A 19,222-nucleotide genomic window follows, 5' to 3' on the forward strand; every position below is an offset into this window, starting at 1 on the left:
ATTTAGATAAGCATAAATCGAACCATTCTCATTATTAAACGAATATCTAAATCCTTGTTTAAACAAACCATGAAAAGAAATGATATTTCTTGCCATATCTAGCGAGTAGCAACAATTATTTAAATCTAAATTCAATCCATTACTAAGCACTAAAGAATACACTCCAATCTTGGTAACAGGCGACGATCTTCTGTTCCCCATGATTAGATTTATTCTTCCAAGCTCCACATCCCTACTTTTTCCTAGTCCCTGCAAATCAGAACAAATTTGGTAACCACACCCTGTATCAAGAACCCAAGAAATAGCATGGAATGAATCATTAGATTTAATTGTGTATATACCTCCAAAAGATGGCTTGATCTTTCCATCCTTGATGGCTTGCAGATATTCTGGGCAGCTTCTCTTCCAATGCCCTATTTTTTGGCAATGATGGCACTCTACCTCTTTTGGGTTAGGGTTGGGCTTAGCAGGATCAACCTTGGTCCTACTAGAAGAGGAACCATCTTGGGACTTTCCCTTGCGGTGGTTCTTTGAAGAAGCCTTCCTTTTCTTGCCCCTTCCCAACCCAATAGCCAAAACAGGAGCAGCAGACGGATTGGGAGATGGTGCAATAGACTTGTCCTTAAGGTTGCTCTCAGCAGTCCTTAGGAGCCCTTGGAGTTTGCTTAGGGTGACCTCTTCCTTGTTCATGTGGTAGCTCATCCTAAATTGGTTGTAGCATGAGGGAAAGGAGTGGAGAACAATGTCGATACCCAAATCTTCCCCAAAGTTGACATTCAACTTGCGAAGACGATCGACATACCATTGCATCTTTTGCAAGTGCACGGTAAGAGATTCTCCACTTCCCGTTTTAGCAGTGATCATATTCATAATCATCTCATAGCTGTAACGCCCGTGTTTCTAGGCTTGCCATTTTTAGCAATGTAATAGTCTAGGTTAACCTTTGTAACCCAATTTGAAATAATAAGAATGTATTATTTGTGAATTATGTGAATTATGTGAATTATGTGTTTATTTTCTTAATTATTATAATTTAATGAATTAAGAATACAATAAGCAAAATAATAAAGTGTGAGATATGCCCGATATTGATGCACGAAGTTGTAGTGGCCGAAACGAGGTTTCCGAATATATATAGAACGCCCAAATCTGACTTCATATGAGGAAGTTATGATTTTCTGAAGTTTCGACTTGACAATATGCAGCCCGAATACTTGATTTGAGATCGAGCGGTTTTTAGCCGAAACAATCTAAATGAGAATTGAATATCTCGTTGTTAGTAGCGAAACGATGAAAAGTTAGGCGAGAACGGACGTCGGACGAAGAAGTTATGAATTTATAACGAAGTTTTCTTGTCCGGGCCTACTAAAAATAAATAATAAAAATAAAGTCAAAATTAGCCGACGGAGTCTAAATGAAAGTTGTAGAGTATGGTCTGACCTACGCGTGGATATAAAGAACGTCGAAAATGGAGTTCGTATGAAGAAGATATGAATTTTTGAAGTTTATTAAATAATCAAAATATAAATTTAATTAATAAATCCGATATTATCCGAAGGGGAGTCACCAGACTTATCCGGGTTACGCCCAGCGTACAGCGAAGCATGACGAAACCTCGCACTCGAGTACTCCGATGACGTAGGCAGTGACATTTTGGCATTACGCCCAGCGTATCGAAGCAGTACGCCCAGCGTAATGCGAGGGTTCAGCCCTATAAAAGGGGCGTATGAGGGCAGCTTCTTTCCTTTATAAAATTCTTCCTTTCTCTCTAAGATTTTGCCACGATTTGCTTGCCATTTATACCCCAAAGCCCCGGTATTATTCCCGAGCCCCGAAGCAAGTTCCGAAGCCCCGAGGATCCCGAGAAGTGAGATTTCCGAGTCGAAGCCCTGCCCGCGAGGAGCCCGGTTTTTGTGAAGATCTTTCGGATCTACGGAGAAACACTACTTCTGCAAGTCGTAGTGCTACCCGATCATCTCTTGATCAAGTGAGTGTATAGTCCCTTTCAATACGCGATATTATACAAGTAATCGTTGAATGTATTTAAGAATACAGGTTGTGTGAGGGTATTATTATTACCTTCTAACACATAGACTTATATGACTCTCCTTGAAATTTCTTGTTATGTGTTTACGTATTTCTTGCTATTTGAATGGAGTATTGAAAGTGCATGCTATACAGTTTTTGTTTTAAATATTATGTGTAAAACATGTATATTTTTATCTACTAATATGTTAGGTAGAACATGGGTAGACAGTTGGTGTGCAATAAAATAAATTGATGAGAGGCCTCGTTGTTGGTGTTATTCTAGTCATTCAGCAGAGTATGGATGAAGACCACAGACTATTCTAGACAGTCCTGTGGAACGCTAGCAGGCTCATAACCTATTGGTGTTGTGAATGATGTGTTCACCGGTGTACTGTATCCCCCACATGGTTGCCTTAGGACACTTATTGTTGAGGAAGCCCCTCTGCAGTAATGTCCGTCCTGGTGAAAATCCTAAATTAAGTTCCTTATAATAGATGTTGTTTTAGGGACGTAAAGTGAGGATAACAGGAATGGGTAATCGGGTTATTGTTGATTGTTGAAATTAAATATAATTATTTATTGTGGGTTGAAACCCTATATGCTCACCAGGCTCCCAAGCCTGACCCACTCAGTTTATTTGTATTACAGGAAGTGGCGCAAGGGCATAAGATGGATGAATCATCAAGTTGTTTTGTTTACAAGTCTGTATATGTATATATTTGTTGAATGACTTGTAATGTTATCGTTTATGCTTTATGATCTGTATCGGAACATGACATCCCGATTTTTTATTATGAAACAAAATCATATTTCTTTATGAAATGTTTTGATAAAAATCTATTTTATCATGTTTTGTTTTTGGGAACAAATTCCGCATCTTTTTAAAAAATCAAAAGGATTTACTCTGAAAATGTTTAAAAAGCATAAATGAAACCGGTCTTTTATGGCCGAGATTTTGGGGATGTCACAGTTGGTATCAGAGCATTAGTTTAAGCGAACTAGGAATTTGTAGGATTTTTAGACTTAAACTTAGAATGCTAAGTGAAGGTTGTTAGATGTGTGTATGTTATATTTCAGACACGAGCACTAGTTTATTTTAGGAAAGTTGCCTAAAATGTTTTTATGTGCTAAATGTTATATGTTGCCATATATGATATTATTTGTTCAGATCTATGGTCTGTTGCCGACCGGATCTGGAAACCTTATGTGTGTAGGATTCTAAGCGTATGGTTACGATATTAGAACTAACATGTAAACGTTTCAGAGTGATAAGGATGATTTGAATATCTGTCGTGAATGAGGGTCTAATTTCGCCTTATTCGGTGTATAGATCAAAAATGGTGAGAACAAGAAGTGGAGTTGGAAACGCGCATGAAAACAGGAATCAACCACCAGTGATTGAGAAAATACCTGTCGTAGCAGCAGCACCTGAGCCAATAACAATGGCTGGTGTACAAATGATGATTCAAACTATGTTGGATCGTCAGATGGAAGAAACAAGACGTCTGCTTAGGTAGAATCGTGAAGAATCGTCAATTCAGGTGGAAGAGCCCGAGGAGAATGGAGGGCAGTCTGAAGGAGAAAACTTTAGTGGGATCATTGGTCAAGACGACCCACTAGTGGTTAGACGCAACAACCAGTATGGAGGAAATGATGGGCGTGGGTGCAAGTATAAGGATTTCATGGCATCCAAACCACCATGTCTATCCGGAAGCCCGACGCCGGTGCAAGTTATGGATTGGATCTCCGAAATGGACACTATGTTTGAAAGTTGCGAGTGTAGCAACAGGCAGAAGACCGCTCTTGCGATCCCTCTGCTAAAATCTGGCGTGTTGACTTGGTGGAAACTGTTAGCTGACTATATGCCCAAGGGAGAAGCAAGCAAAATGTCTTGGGAAGACTATGTGGAACAACTAAAACTGCAATACTGCTCCGAGCAGGACCTTCTGGAAATCAATAATGAGTTTCAGAATTTGAAGAAGGGAAAATTGAGCGTTACTGAATACGCTGCAAGTTTCACAGAAAAGATGAAGTTTATCACATTTGGTACCAACAGAACTCTTTAAGGTCAACAAGTTTGCCCTCGGACTACCAGCGGACTATGGTCCAATGGTTAAGCAAGCAACCACATTGAAAGCTGCCATCTGGGCTGCTAGAAATGTTGAGACCCAGATCAGTGAGAAAGGTCTGGAAAGGTCAGAGGTGGGTGAAAAGAGGAAAATCGATGGATCTTCAGGCTCCAGCAAGAAAAGTAAATTCTCGCAATCTGGTTTGAGAGGAAGTGGAGGAAAGGTAGAGGCAAAATGGTGCGACAAGTGCAAGAAGAAGCATCATGGGAAGTGCGGCGTGGAAGCCACATGCTTCAAATGTGGAAATCCAGGGCATTATGCCAACGACTGCACCCTCACCAAGAATGTTTGTTATGGTTATGGTGAGGAAGGGCACATCTCGAGAGATTGTCCAAAGAAAAAGGAGGCAGCAAAACCCAACATTCCGCCAAAGTCGAAGGCGAGAGCATTCCAGATGACACTGGAAGCTGCCAAAGATGAAGCTGATGTCGCTTCAGGTACCTTTCTCGTAAACAAATTGCCTGCCCAAATTTTATTTGATTCTGGAGCCAACTACTCCTTTATTTCGCATGAATTTGGTAGAAAACTAGCTTTGCCTGTCGATAGACTAGATAATGCTTTATTAGTCGAAGTTGCTAGTGGCAAGTTTGTACCTGTTGGCCATCGTATGAAAAACATCTTAATTGAATTGAATGGGAATAACTTCCACGAGGAATTATTGCCTATAGAACTTAATGGTTTCGACATCGTGTTGGGAATGGATTGGCTTAGCGCCAATGACGCCGAGATATTGTGCAGAAAGAAGATAGTCAAGGTAAACCCACCAGGGAAAGAGACATTTATGGTGTATAGGGACAAGCGAATGGTAAGTTCTGGGATCATTTACCTAATGAAAGTCAGAAAGTGTTTGACCAAGGGGTATACATCATATTTAGCATTCGTGATCGATGCTAAGAAGGAAAAGAAGGTGATGCAGAATATTCTTGTCGTATGTGATTATCTGGAAGTATTTCCCGAAGATCTTCCTGGATTACCGCCTGATAGACAAGTAGAATTTTGTATCGAATTGTTACCAGGAACGATGCCTATAGCAAAAGCACCTTATCGATTAGCACCGACGGAGATGAAGGAGCTGATGATGCAACTTCAAAAGTTATTGGACAAAGGTTTCATTAGACCTAGTTCATCGCCCTGGGAGCTCCGGTGTTATTCGTGAAGAAGAAAGATGGAAGTATGAGAATGTGCATCGATTATAGAGAGTTGAACAAGGAAACAATAAAGAATAGATATTTGTTGTCGAGGATTGATGACATGTTCGATCAACTACAAGGTTCAAGTTATTTTTCAAAGATCGATCTGAGGTCAGGATATCATCAGCTAAAAGTAAGAGAGCAGGATATAGAGAAGACTGCATTCAGAACACGATATGGACACTAGGAGTTTTTGGTTATGTCGTTTGGACTAACCAATGCTCCAGCAGCATTCATGGATTTAATGAACAGGGTTTGTAATCCGTTCCTTGATAAATCTGTGATAGTGTTTATAGATGACATTCTGATTTACTCGAAAAGCCAAGAGGAGCATGGCAGACACTTGCGAGAAGTGTTGGAAGTCTTGAAGAAGGAGAAGTTGTATGCTAAGTTCTCTAAATGTGATTTTTGGATTCGAGAAGTCCAATTCTTGGGTCACGTGGTCAACCAAGAAGGGGTAATGGTTGATCCAGCAAAGATTGAAGCTGTAATGAAGTGGGAACAACCAAAAAGTCCCACAGAGATCCGAAGCTTTTTAGGATTAGCCGGATATTACCGAAGGTTTATCCAAGGCTTTTCTTCGATCGCTAGTCCATTGACAACTTTGACCCACAAAGGAGCTACTTATGCTTGGAGTAATAAGCATAAAGAAGCATTCGAGAAACTAAAGAAGAAGCTATGCGAGGCACCGATTCTTTCTCTACCCGATGGAGTTGAAGACTTCGTTGTTTATAACGATGCGTCTGGTGTTGGATTGGGTTGCATTTTGACCTAAAGAGATAAGGTGATCGCGTATGCATCTCGACAGCTAAAAGAGCATGAAAAGAACTACCCGACTCATGATTTGGAGTTGGCAGCGGTAGTTTTCGCTCTAAAAATATGGAGGCATTACCTCTATGGCACGAAGTGCAAACTTTTCACTGATCATAAGAGTCTCCAATATCTCTTTAGTCAGAAGGAATTGAATATGAGACAACGACGCTGGCTAGAGTTAATTAAAGACTACGACTGTGAGATACTTTACCACCCCGGTAAAGCAAATGTTGTTGCTGATGCTCTCAGTCAGAAGGTCAATCTTGCAAGAACAAGGCCAAGAGCATTGAGAATTGAAGTTGTCTCGACCATTGTGGAAAGTATAAAGAAATCTCAAGAGGAAGCTTCTAAAGAGAATGACCGAAAGGAGGAATGTTTGGGCAAAACGTTGGTGTTCGGTATAAACAGTCATGGACTGAATACCTAAGTCAGGAGGAATAAGAGATCTTCTGATGGAAGAAGCTCACAAAACCATGTACTCCGTTCATCCCGGTAGCACAAAAATGTATAGGGACCTCAAACCCTATTACCGGTGGCCGACAATGAAGCTCGACATTGCGAAGTATGTGGCGGAGTGTGTGACTTGTGCGAGAGTCAAGACACAACATCAGAAACCATACGGGAGTTTAGAACCTTTACCTGTACCTATGGGTAAGTGGGAAGACATTGCTATGGATTTTGTCACTAAACTGCCCAGAACAAAAAGTGGTCACGACATGATTTGGGTGGTCGTTGGTCGATTCACTAAGAGTGCGCATTTCATAGCAGCCAATGAGAAATGGTCTATGGAAAAGTTTGCGAATTCTTACGTGAAGGAAATTGTGAGCCTTCACGGTGTTCCGTTAACGATTGTGTTAGATCGTGACAGTCGTTTCACCTCACGATTTTGGAAAAGTCTAGAAGAGGGATTGGGTACCAAGCTGTGTTTAAGTACAGCTTACCATCCGCAGACTGATGGTCAGAGCGAACGAACGTTACAAACACTTGAAGATATGCTAAGAGCATGTACCTTAGAATTCCAAGGTAACTGGGATGAACATTTACCATTGGTAGAATTTTCCTACAATAATAGCTTTCACTCGAGCATTAAGATGGCACATTATCAAGCTTTGTACGGGCAGAAGTGTCGTACGCCGTCTTATTGGCTTGAGGTTGGGGAAAAGCAGCTTATGGGACCAGAGATAGTCCATCAAACTGCTGAAAAGTTGAAATTAATTAGGGAGAGAATGTTAGCAGCTCAGGATCGTCAAAAGAGCTATGCTGACAAAAAGCGAAGACCGATGACTTTTGAAGTTGGAGATTCGGTTTTGCTTAAAGTCTCCCCGTGGAAGGGACTTATAAGATTTGGTAAAAGGGGAAAATTAAGTCCAAGGTTTATTGGACCGTTTAAAGTTCTTCAGAGGATTGGGAACCAAGCTTACAAGCTCAAACTACCAGAAGAACTGAATGGAATTCATAACACTTTTCATGTGTGTTACTTGAGGAAGTTCACGGGAGAAGTTCCCGACATGATTCCACTTTCAGAGTTGAGAATCGATGAGAACAATAAGAACGTATTATTTGTGAATTATGTGAATTATGTGTTTATTTTCTTAATTATTATAATTTAATGAATAATAAGAACGTATTATTTGTGAATTCTTACGTGAAGGAAATTGTGAGCCTTCACGGTGTTCCGTTAACGATTGTGTCAGATCGTGACAGTCGTTTCACCTCACGATTTTGGAAAAGTCTACAAGAGGAATTGGTACCAAGCTGTGTTTAAGTACAACTTACCATCCGCAGACTGATGGTCAGAGCGAACGAACGATATAAACACTTGAAGATATGCTAAGAGCATGTACCTTAGAATTCCAAGGTAACTGGGATGAACATTTACCATTGGTAGAATTTTTCCTACAATAATAGCTTTCACTCGAGCATTAAGATGGCACATTATCAAGCTTTGTACGGGCAGAAGTGTCGTACGCCGTCTTATTGGCTTGAGGTTGGGGAAAAGCAGCTTATGGGACCAGAGATAGCCCATCAAACTGCTGAAAAGTTGAAATTAATTAGGGAGAGAATGTTAGCAGCTCAGGATCGTCAAAAGAGCTATGCTGACAAAAAGCGAAGATCGATGACTTTTGAAGTTGGAGATTCGGTTTTTCTTAAAGTCTCCCCGTGGAAGGGACTTATAAGATTTGATAAAAGGGGAAAATTAAGTCCAAGGTTTATTGGACCGTTTAAAGTTCTTCAGAGGATTGGGAACCAAGCTTACAAGCTCGAACTACCAGAAGAACTGAATGGAATTCATAACACTTTTCATATGTGTTACTTGAGGAAGTTCACGGGAGAAGTTCCCGACATGATTCCACTTTCAGAGTTGAGAATCGATGAGAACAAAAGGTTGATTGAAGAACCAGAAGCAATTGTTGACCAAAAGACTAAAAAGTTGCGACGAAAGATGGTTGAGTTAGTGCTTGTCCGATGGAAACACACGAATGGGCCAAATCTCACCTGGGAGACGGAGAGTGACATGATGAGTCGCTATCCGCATTTGTTTGCTGATGTGTGATTCCGGGGACGAAATCATCCTAAGGTGGGGAGAATTGTAATGCCCGTGTTTCTGGGCTTGCCATTTTTAACAATGTAATAGTCTAGGTTAACCTTTGTAACCCAATTTGAAATAATAAGAAGGTATTATTTGTGAATTATGTGAATTATGTGTTTATTTTCTTAATTATTATAATTTAATGAATTAAGAATAAAATAAGCGTCAAAATTAAAGTGTGAGATATGCCTGATATTGATGCACGAAGTTGTAGTGGTCGAAACGAGGTTTCCGAATATATATAGAACGCCCAGATCTGACTTCGTATGAGGAAGTTATGATTTTCTGAAGTTTCGACTTGGCAGTATGCAGCCCGAATACTCGATTTGAGATCGAGCGGTTTTTAGCTGAAACAATCTAAACGAGAATCGAAGATCTCGTTGTTAGTAGAGAAACGATGAAAAGTTAGGCGAGAACGGACGTCGGACGAAGAAGTTATGAATTTATAACGAAGTTTTCTTGTCCGGGCCTACTAAAAATAAATAATAAAAATAAAGTCAAAATTAGCCGACGAAGTCTAAATGAAAGTTGTAGAGTATGGTCTGACCTACGCGTGGATATAAAGAACGTTGAAAACGGAGTTCGTATGAAAAATATATGAATTTTTGAAGTTTATTAAATAATTAAAATATAAATTTAATTAATAAATCCGATATTATCCGAAGGGGAGTCGCCGGACTTATTTGGGTTACGCCCAGCGTACAGCGAAGCATGACGAAGCCTCGCACTCGAGTACTCCGATGACGCAGGCAGTGACGTTTTGGCATTACGCCCAGCGTATCGAAGCAGTACGCCCAGCGTAATGCGAGGGTTCAGCCCTATAAAAGGGGCGTATGAGGGCAGCTTCTTTCCTTTATAAAATTCTTCCTTTCTCTCTAAGATTTTGCCTCGATTTGCTTGCCATTTATACCCCGAAGCCCCGGTATTATTCCCGAGCCCCGAAGCAAGTTCCGAAGCCCCGAGGATCCCGAGAAGTGAGATTTCCGAGCCGAAGCCCTGCCTGCGAGGAGCCCGGTTATTGTGAAGATCTTTCGGATCTACGGAGAAACACGACTTCTGCAAGTCGTAGTGCTGCCCGATCATCTCCTGATCAAGTGAGTGTATAGTCCATTTCAATACGCGATATTATACAAGTAATCGTTGAATGTATTTAAGAATACAGGTTGTGTGAGGGTATTATTATTACCTTCTAACACATAGACTTATATGAGTCTCCTTGAAATTTCTTGTTATGTGTTTACGTATTTCTTGCTATTTGGATGGAGTATTGAAAGTGCATGCTATACAGTTTTTGTTTTAAAAATTATGTATAAAACATGTATATTTTTATCTACTAATATGTTGGGTAGAACATGGGTAGACAGTTGGTGTGCAATAAAATAAATTGATGAGAGGCCTCGTTGTTGGTGTTATTCTAGTCATTCAGCAGAGTATGGATGACGACCACAGACTATTCTAGACAGTCCTGTGGAACGCTAGCAGGCTCATAACCTATAGGTGTTGTGAACGATGTGTTCATCGGTGTACTCTATCCCCCACATGGTTGCCTTAGGACACTTATTGTTGAGGAAGCCCCTCTGCAGTAATGTCCATCTCGATGAAAATCCTAAATTAAGTTCCTTATAATAGATGTTGTTTTAGGGACGTAAAGTGAGGATAACGGGAATGGGTAATCGGGTTATTGTTGAATATTGAAATTAAATATAATTATTTATTGTGGGTTGAAAACCCTATATGCTCACCGGGCTCCCAAACCTGACCCACTCAGTTTATTTGTATTACAGGAAGTGGCGCAAGGGCATAAGATGGATGAATCATCAAGTTGTTTTGTTTACAAGTCTGTAAATGTATATATTTGTTGAATGACTTGTAATGTTATCGTTTATGCTTTATGATCTGTATCGGAACATGACATCCCGATTTTTTATTATGAAACAAAATCATATTTCTTTATGAAATGTTTTGATAAAAATCTATTTTATCATGTTTTGTTTTTGGGAACAAATTTTGCATCTCTTTTAAAAATCAAAAGGATTTACTCTCAAAATGTTTAAAAAGCATAAATGAAACCGGTCTTTTCTGGCCGAGATTTTGGGGATGTCACAATAGCGCTCTTGCCTCGCGCTTTGGTGGTATCGCTCCATCAAGTGTAGATGCATCTCATAAGGATACATTTCCTCATAGGACTTTTGGAATTCGGAGTTCATGGTGGCTATCATGATGCAATGGACTTTCATTGCATCACGCTCATGTGTTTCAAACACAGCCATTTCTTCGGGAGTGGAAGTTTATGGATTGATCTTCTCGAGCTTCTCATCGAGAACATACTCCTTGTCCTCGTAACGTGCGATCGTTCGAATGTATCTTATCCATTCGCTAAAGTTCGATCCATCGAAAGTCACTTTTTGACAAAGGCTCATTAGCGTGAATGAGCTAGCAGCAGCGCTGTTTGCATTAGACATCTACAAATAGAAAGAAACAAAGTTAATTAGAGTTAAGTGCCTAATTAACACCCAAAATGGAAATTTAGGGCTAGTACCCAACAACATTATTTACACATTAGAAAACGGATACCGTAATCCAACATGCAAATAATTTGGAAGTAAGTAAATGACGATTCACTAATGCTTCACCATGAAAAACATAAGCTTTAAGTTTTAAATGTATTGAGAATTCCTAGATTTTGAGATTCATTGAAGTTTTCAATGGCATGTTTAAATCTCGATATGCCCCTCTAGTTTGTGACTGGGATACCGATGATCACAAAGCGGGTGTGAATAACCATGCAAATCTACATGGTGCCTTCATTGTTACAATCACCTATTCGATGTGCCGATAAACCACACACACTCCACCGAACTATGACAAACAATGAATCACCCTTTGCCACCTTTGCTTAGAACCAATTAGTGTGCCGGTTAACCACAAACGCTCCACTAACATCTAAACAAGGGTGCAAAGTGTAATTTCATGGGATTGCATCAATTCACTTTTCCTAAAGTAACTAAGATTGGGAATTTTATAAAATAGTTTAGTTACTTTAAATAGATTGATTATACTTATTAATGAGAAGAGGTTTGCCCTATCCTACCCGTTCGGCTAACGACCCTCCACCAGTCAAGCAAGCGATGGGTGTGAGTGTACACCCATTAAGCGCCATTTTATAGGCAGCAACCTTATAGCCACCTTATAGACCGACTTCGTGAATGAGGCCTACTAACGGTAAGACTAGCATATTTTAACTCATATATATATATATATATATATATATATATATATATATATATTAAGCTTGTAATCATATAATAGTATAAGGTTGAATTTTAAACATGTAAAATTCTAGGGTTTGAAATTTAAATTATTCAAATTAAACTTTTAATCACAAAACTTAAATTTCAAAACTTGAGGACAAGTTTTAAACTTTTCAAAACATAAGGATCAAATAGCAAATAATGTAAATCAACAATTAGATTATCTCAATTTGATCTAATTCATTATTACTTGCAAAACAATTCACCAATTCAATTCAAATAATCAATTATTATCACATAAGGAAATTATTATTCAACTAATTGGTAATTATCTTTTGTTTGGTCAAGAATATACTCATATATATAGTCAAAATCGAATTTTAATGACCCAAAACAGTTAAGGCAAGTTTCCTCAAGAAAAACAGCAAGAAATCCCGAAACTCCCTCTTTCTGACACTCGAACTCGTCGAGTTACCACTATGGACTCGCCGAGTTGGAGCTACTTACCGAGTCCACAGTGGAACTCGCCGAGTTCATCAGGCAGAAGACCAAAAATCGAATTTTTCAAGCAACAAGCAAATAACCAATGCATCAATTCAATAGAAATCAATCAAAGCTCTGATACCACTGATGGGTTTGAGCCATAAGAACTTTCCTATGTGCACATGCAAACCCTAATTGCTTGGATCGAGGTTTCTCTAATTGAACATGCATGTATCCAAGACTTTCATTCATAGATCTAGTGTAAACAAACAATTTATAGCATATGAATAACAGATCTAGAAGAATACATTGAGTTGCGTGTTTGATACTTCTTCTTCTTGGAGCTTAGAGTCACAATTGTCACTCCTCTATTGGCTTACAAACACCAACTAGCAAGAAGATGATTTGAGAGAGAGAGAGAGAGGAGGGTGAGAAATCGGCCCTAGGGTTCCTTGCCTTTCATGAGTGCCGATTTCCCTCACCCTAGGGGTCTATTTATACTATGGGATACTAGGGTTTAACCTTTAACCCTAATTGAATAACTTAGGCCCTAAGCAATCCAAGATCCTCCTACATATTAGGCTTGGACGATTTTAAGGTTCCCAAACCCTAAATTTCGTCCACCCCATTATCTATAAGGATACATAGCCCAAAACACAACTATCACACATTTGACAGTTATGCCCCTTTATTCAATTAACCTCTTTAAGTCACCAAATTAATTCTTAATTAATATATGACTTATATTAATCAAATAATATTTTTAATCCTTTAATATATTATTCTCATAACATATTAAAAATAATATTTCTTCTCTCTTAACAAATCATCCTGTCAAGTTGCTATGGTGAAGGCAACCCAAAAGGACCATGCTCAACCGGGTCAAGTACTTACCAAAAATAGTTACAGCCTTAGACACTAATCCAACAAGTAGGATGTGTTTCCCATCTGCATAAACAAAGATTCAGGAATGTATTTAATCAAAGTAAAAGGCTAAATGCAATATTTACAAGAAGGTGATTTAAATTCCTATTAGGGGCATTTTTGTCATTCTAATTTTAGATAATATCATAACAAATTTGGAGACCCATTATGACTCCGGCCATGTTTTAGTGTTCAATGGCTCTACCTTTGTGGAGATAAGCATATGGCTACTTTATCCTTTAATGTGGAAAAAACCCCTGTTTTTTAATCCATAATCAAGAAAACCCTAAATGAGATTTAAGCTTAAATCAGTTATTAGAAGATTTTCGTTATCCCCTTTCAATCCCCGTACTATATAGTGTTTCACTTTAGGGCATCCACAATCCTTTGAACTCTATAGAGTTCAATGGATTGCCACATCATCCATTAAACATCTATACAACACTTCCCGTAATCCGTTAAGCACCTATTCAATCCTAATCACCACTTTATTCTTCCCAATGAACCATTCAATGATCATTCAACTCTACTCCATGTCATCACCCACACTCCATTCAAATCTTATTTAATCCTAGTCATCACCATATTCAACTCTTATACTGTTTGCATTGTAGATGATCTAAAAGCATATTGTTACTACACTGTAGATTGATGTGCTCTTATCTACAATGTAATAACATTTGTCAAATGTTACTTTTTATAATGTGAAATTCAAATCTATGTCTATACTACTTTGTTTATTTTAGAGTCATATCAAGATTTTTGTTAAAAAAAAGCTAATAAATACAAAAGTTAATTTAATAAGTCTAAATAATATAGAAAAATATAGGGTAAATTACATCATTAATCCCTTGTACACATGCCAGAAAGCATGTTTAGTCCCTATTTTCAAAAATTAACCCGAACCGTCCCTCGTTCTGTAACATCCCGAATTTTCGCATGTATATTTGAATCCCTCCTCTTCTATAAGTAACAATTGAGGTCCCTGGAGTTACTGAGTTGAGCCATGAGAAGTACGAGGACTAAAGTTGCCACTTTGAGTCAAGAAGGAGTACGCTGAGCGTACATAAGGGTACGCTGAGCGTATTAGGCACACCCTAGTACGTTGAGCGTACACTCATGTTTGTTGGGCGTATTCATATCAGGAGAAAACCCTAATATTTAGGGTTGGGGACTATATAAACAACCTTATAGCTCATTCCTCTGTTTATCCTCAGCCTCCATATCCCAGAAAACGTTCCAAACCCTAATTTGTGTGAGAAGTGTGAGTTGGTGTGCATTTTGAACCTTTGGAGGTGAAGTCATTACTCAAAGGAGTTGGAGAAAGAGGGAAAGCCTATAGATCTGAAGTTGTGATGTGTCCAAGAAGCTCCAGAAGGTAAAAAGCTTGGAACTTTATGCTTGTGTGTTATAGATCTAGTTATTTTTTTCTCATGGAATTTTTTTTGTCCCAAAAGTCCCAAAATGGTGCATGTGATGTCTTGGACGAAATAGGTTGTCCTTTAGACCCTAGAAGATGTCCTAAGTGATAAAAATGAGGTCCTGATAGTTAGATTTGTCTCACGCGTGAAGTAGGAAGGTTTTAATGGATTAAGACCATGTGTTAAGGACTTTCTGGACGTCCAAAGTGATAAAGTAAGAAACTTTATGGTTCAAAGGCACTTTTGGTCGATGGATATGGAAGTTGGGTTTAAGTGCTTAATCCATTAAGCACTTATGAGGGTTTTAGTGAAACCCCGCGTACGCCCCACGTAGTTTCTGTACGCCCAGCGTACGGGGTCAATCACCCCGATAGTGGTCAACATAAGGCAGGCGTATGCCCAGCGTACTGGAGGAGTATGCCCCACGTACGTCCTCTGTTTGGACTTTTGACTTGTGGGCTTTTGGTTGGGCCGATGTTAGACTTTTGGACTTGGGCCTTGTTAGGCCTGAATATTTGAAGTAGGCCAAATTTTGATAAAGGGTCTTTCGGTGAGGCCCAATTAGGAAAATTGGGTCATTATTGGGCTTGTGCATATGGACTTGGGTTAAGTGTATTGATCTTGGGCCTTATGCCCAAATTAGGAAAAATGGACAATGTGGGCCCTTTGGTAATTTTAGGAGGGCCCACTTATTAACTTAGTGTTCACCATTTTAGGCAGTCAGGGTGGTCGGTGATATAGCGGCGGGAGACTCCCAGTTCAGTTCTGCACTACTTGCGAGGTGAGTTATCCTCACTTTATCAAAGGGTCTAAGGCACCAAGGCCGACCCTTTATATATATTTGTATCTGGAATATGGCATGATATGTTTATCGATTACATCCTGGTAGTTAGGATGGTGGTATGCTTATGCTTAGTGACCTGGTTAGGTCGGTGTCCTGGTTATAGGATCCTTACCATGTTTATGATCTGCTAGATCGGTTGACTATTATTCGCATGTTATTGCTTATATGTTATCCATGTGCACATGATTGTTTGTTTGGGGGTTGGGTTGAGGCGATCATGCTTCGTGTTATAAGCCAACATACTCGGGGCGGTCCGGATAGGTTGTAGGCCCTGAGGAGGCGGTCTAGTCAGACCGAAGGCCCGACGAGCGGTCCGGATAGGCTGTAGGCCCTAAGGAGGCGGTCCAGTCATGCCGAAGGCTCGAGAGCGGTCCAGATAGGCTGTAGGCCCTGAGGAGGTGGTCCAATCATACTAAAGGCTCATTTTACATGTTGTTTGTTATTATTTGTTGTGTAGTATATGTTGGTATTTTGGGAGTAACTCACTAAGCTTTCGAGCTTACATTTATCGATTTTGTTTCAGGTACTTCAGGTGACCATGGCAAGGCGAAGGCATGACGCACACATCCTCACATTTTTATGATTTTGGATTTCTAGGAACTCTGATATGAACTCATTTGAAACAATTTGTGAACTATCTTGATGTTTGGATAATTTTGATTACTCGAATTGGTTTTTAAAAGTTTTAAATTTTTAGTAAAATTTTGGATCATTACACGTTCATTTAAAACTTGCACGTTTAGTCCATTTGGACATAAAAAGACTATTTTGCCCTTATTTATTTCTTTTTTAATTTTCTTTTTATTTGTTTATTATTTTTAGATTAAAAAAAAAGAAAAAAACAATAAATATACATACATGAACCCACCCCTCCCCGCTTCCCCCTCCTACGTATTCCTCTACCTTTCTCTCTCTCTCTCTCTCTCTCTCTCTCTCTCTCTCTCTCTCTCCCCCCCCCCCATTTTCAGCCACTCCTGACGCCGGCAAAGCCCCATCACCCCTGCCTTCACCTTCACCCCAAAGCGATAAACCAAAATCAGACCAATCGATCTTCATCATCCTCCAATCACCTCGATCAAACCCTAGAACTCAATAAGGAACTGTACATGGAATCATCAACAGCACCACCATCGCCAATGGAATCATTAACAACACCACAATCACCACCACCATCTCATATCTCCACTCAACCCTAAGTCGCCTCTCGTTTTTGTTGTTCTTGATTTGCAGCAAATCAGAAGATCGAAAAGAGAGAAGTAAGTTGTGATTTATCCTTTCCCCAATTTTCTTTCTTCTTCTTCTTTGAATTCAATCGATCATCTCTCTCACTCTGTCTCATAGACCGCAAACACCTCCTGCAACCACCACCAATCATTACTCAAACCTTAAAAAATGAACCCTAAACCTACAAATGAAACCAAACTAAACCCTAGACTTATAAATCGAAGATGATGGAGATTCATATCAGAGAAGCGGGTTCAGATCGAACCCAAATATTCTCCATCGACAATGGAGACGGAAAGGTGATCACATTCCGGGCGGTGTTTAAGATGGTTTTCATCGGATGATTTGGTTGTTGTCTAGGCGGTTTTGGTAAAGATAAAGTTCAGAAACTGGGGGGATATAGATGGTTGGCTTCGAGGGTGGTATAAGGCAGGTGGTAGTTGTTGTTTGGAGGCAATGAACTGATGATGTTCGAATGGTGCAGGTTGTACGAAGGTGGTTCCGACTGAGGTGGGTTTTCCGATTTTGAAGGTAAGGTTTAAAGTTGGTGTTGGTTGCGGTTTGTGACGACGAACAGGGGTGCAACAAGGGTGTTTTGATGGTGGTGTAACCCAGCAAAGGAGGATGTAGGAAGCTGGTGGTGGGTTTTAAGGTGGTATAAGATATATGATTAAGGAAGAAGGGTAGAAATGGAAAGGTGGCGATGGAAGTATGGTGTTTGAGAGATGCGGGTGGTGTTCATCTGATGATCTATTGGGGTGGGGGTATGAAGTGGGGTCATATTGTTTTTTCTTTTATTTTTAAATTAAAAATACTAATTATAACATTAAATTAAATGGAAAAGAAATATAAAAGGGCATAATAGTCATTTTAGGTTTCGCAAGGAAAGAAGCTTGCAAATTTAAACTAATGATGGATGAAGTCTGCAATTATTAACCAAACGAGGAACAATCTTAGTTAATTTTTGTAAATAGGGACTAAACACGTTTTCTGACATGTGCACGATGGACAAATGGTGTAATTCGCCCAAAAATATAGTAATATATTTGTAATATTTTTTTTTTAAATAAAGAGGTTGTAATATATGGTGTATTTTTTTTTTGAATGGTGATCCACACAAACTCTATTTTGTTAAGGGACTTCAACTTTTATCCTTGGACAACATCGCATCATAGAGCTAAGTCAAAAACTGTTGATATTTGTACCATATTTAGGCTATTATAGCTAAAAATGATGTCAATCCCTCACACCCAAATGAAAGCATTTGAAAATGCAAGATTGACTCATTAAACTGAGCCTAAAACACAAATATTTTTGTAAAGATGGATAGATAACTTTTAGTATACAAGCTCTTGAGTTCCATATCTCAGAGGTATTTTCAGTAAAAGAAAAAAAAATCTAAACAATGGAAATTAATAGTCTTCTCAAAGGGGGATATCAAGTCCTTTTCCAATCTCCACTCCAATCATCTCAAGTACGCCTTTGTTCAAGATCTGGTAAAAACAGAGTCGATTAACGCATACAATATCATAAGTTTTGAATCATATATACATAGAGACAAAAAAAAAATTGAGAGATTGAGTACCAGTTCAACGATAAAAGTACCGATGAGACCAATCATACAAGCTCTTGAGTTCCATATCTCAGCAGTTTTCGTGAATCCAAGAAAAGGGGCTTTAAATGTTGGCTGTGATTTTGGCATTTCCACCTGATTATCAACAATTGAACTCAATAAGGATCTTTAGATCGATTTAAATAAGTTTAATCCATTAGGGTACATGTTGTATTGGTGTAATTGTAAGGAAAAGAAGGTGCATACACCAGCAGGAATCTTGGCAGCTTGAATCTTGAAGGAGACAGCCCTGTTTTTGGAGATTTGGTTGGGTTTAAATGAGATGGGGGATGGTTGATTCAGAGTTTGTAGAAAAGATGATGAGATGGTAGCCATTGTTGAACGATTTCTGCTTGCTTTCCTTCTTTCCTCTGCTTCCAGAAATCTTATTTGTTATAATGTGTGATTTAGTATGTGTGGCCTTTATGTGATTTTGGTTGGAGACATATCCACCATTCATTCATAGGAAAAAGATGATGAGATGGCAAAAGAAAATAAAAAATAAGAGTAAACTCTAAATTTACTGAAGGTGGTTTATAGGCTATCGGAGATATGTTATCACATTGTCTCATCGTTCTGGTTATACTTGGCATAGAAATAAACAACAAATACCATAGGGAATACGACTTATCAAGGTAATTAATTTTTCAGTATGTTCACATCTAAGTAACTATCTTTCTTTTGTATATCTAGGTAACAAACTCATTGGAAGT

The 19,222-nt window shown here is 39.0% G+C and overlaps 1 protein-coding gene across 1 annotated transcript; it reads right to left on the reverse strand.

Annotated features, from left to right (window-relative positions):
• Positions 1-18,189: 18,189 nt before the first annotated feature.
• LOC111883149 (light-harvesting complex-like protein OHP1, chloroplastic) lies at positions 18,190-18,922 on the reverse strand. Its single transcript, XM_023879505.3, has 3 exons — positions 18,717-18,922; positions 18,483-18,605; positions 18,190-18,390 (listed from the first exon to the last, which is right to left on the reverse strand). The coding sequence occupies exons 1-3, from the start codon at positions 18,843-18,845 to the stop codon at positions 18,322-18,324; spliced, it is 321 nt and encodes a 106-aa protein (XP_023735273.1). The 5' UTR covers positions 18,846-18,922; the 3' UTR covers positions 18,190-18,321.
• Positions 18,923-19,222: the final 300 nt, after the last annotated feature.

The sequence above is a fragment of the Lactuca sativa genome, chromosome 6 (genome assembly GCF_002870075.4).
Source record: "Lactuca sativa cultivar Salinas chromosome 6, Lsat_Salinas_v11, whole genome shotgun sequence".
Lineage (NCBI taxonomy): Eukaryota > Viridiplantae > Streptophyta > Magnoliopsida > Asterales > Asteraceae > Lactuca > Lactuca sativa.

What these genes read in the sequence shown, in the direction of transcription:
- LOC111883149 (XM_023879505.3), bottom strand. Translation starts at nt 18,845, where the DNA reads ATGGCTACCATCTCATCATCTTTTCTACAAACTCTGAATCAACCATCC. An exon ending in CTGCCAAGATTCCTGCTGGT is followed by an intron (nt 18,606 to 18,716) that starts GTATGCACCTTC and finishes GTTGATAATCAG; the next exon opens with GTGGAAATGCCAAAATCACA. An exon ending in GTACTTTTATCGTTGAACTG is followed by an intron (nt 18,391 to 18,482) that starts GTACTCAATCTC and finishes TGTTTTTACCAG; the next exon opens with ATCTTGAACAAAGGCGTACT.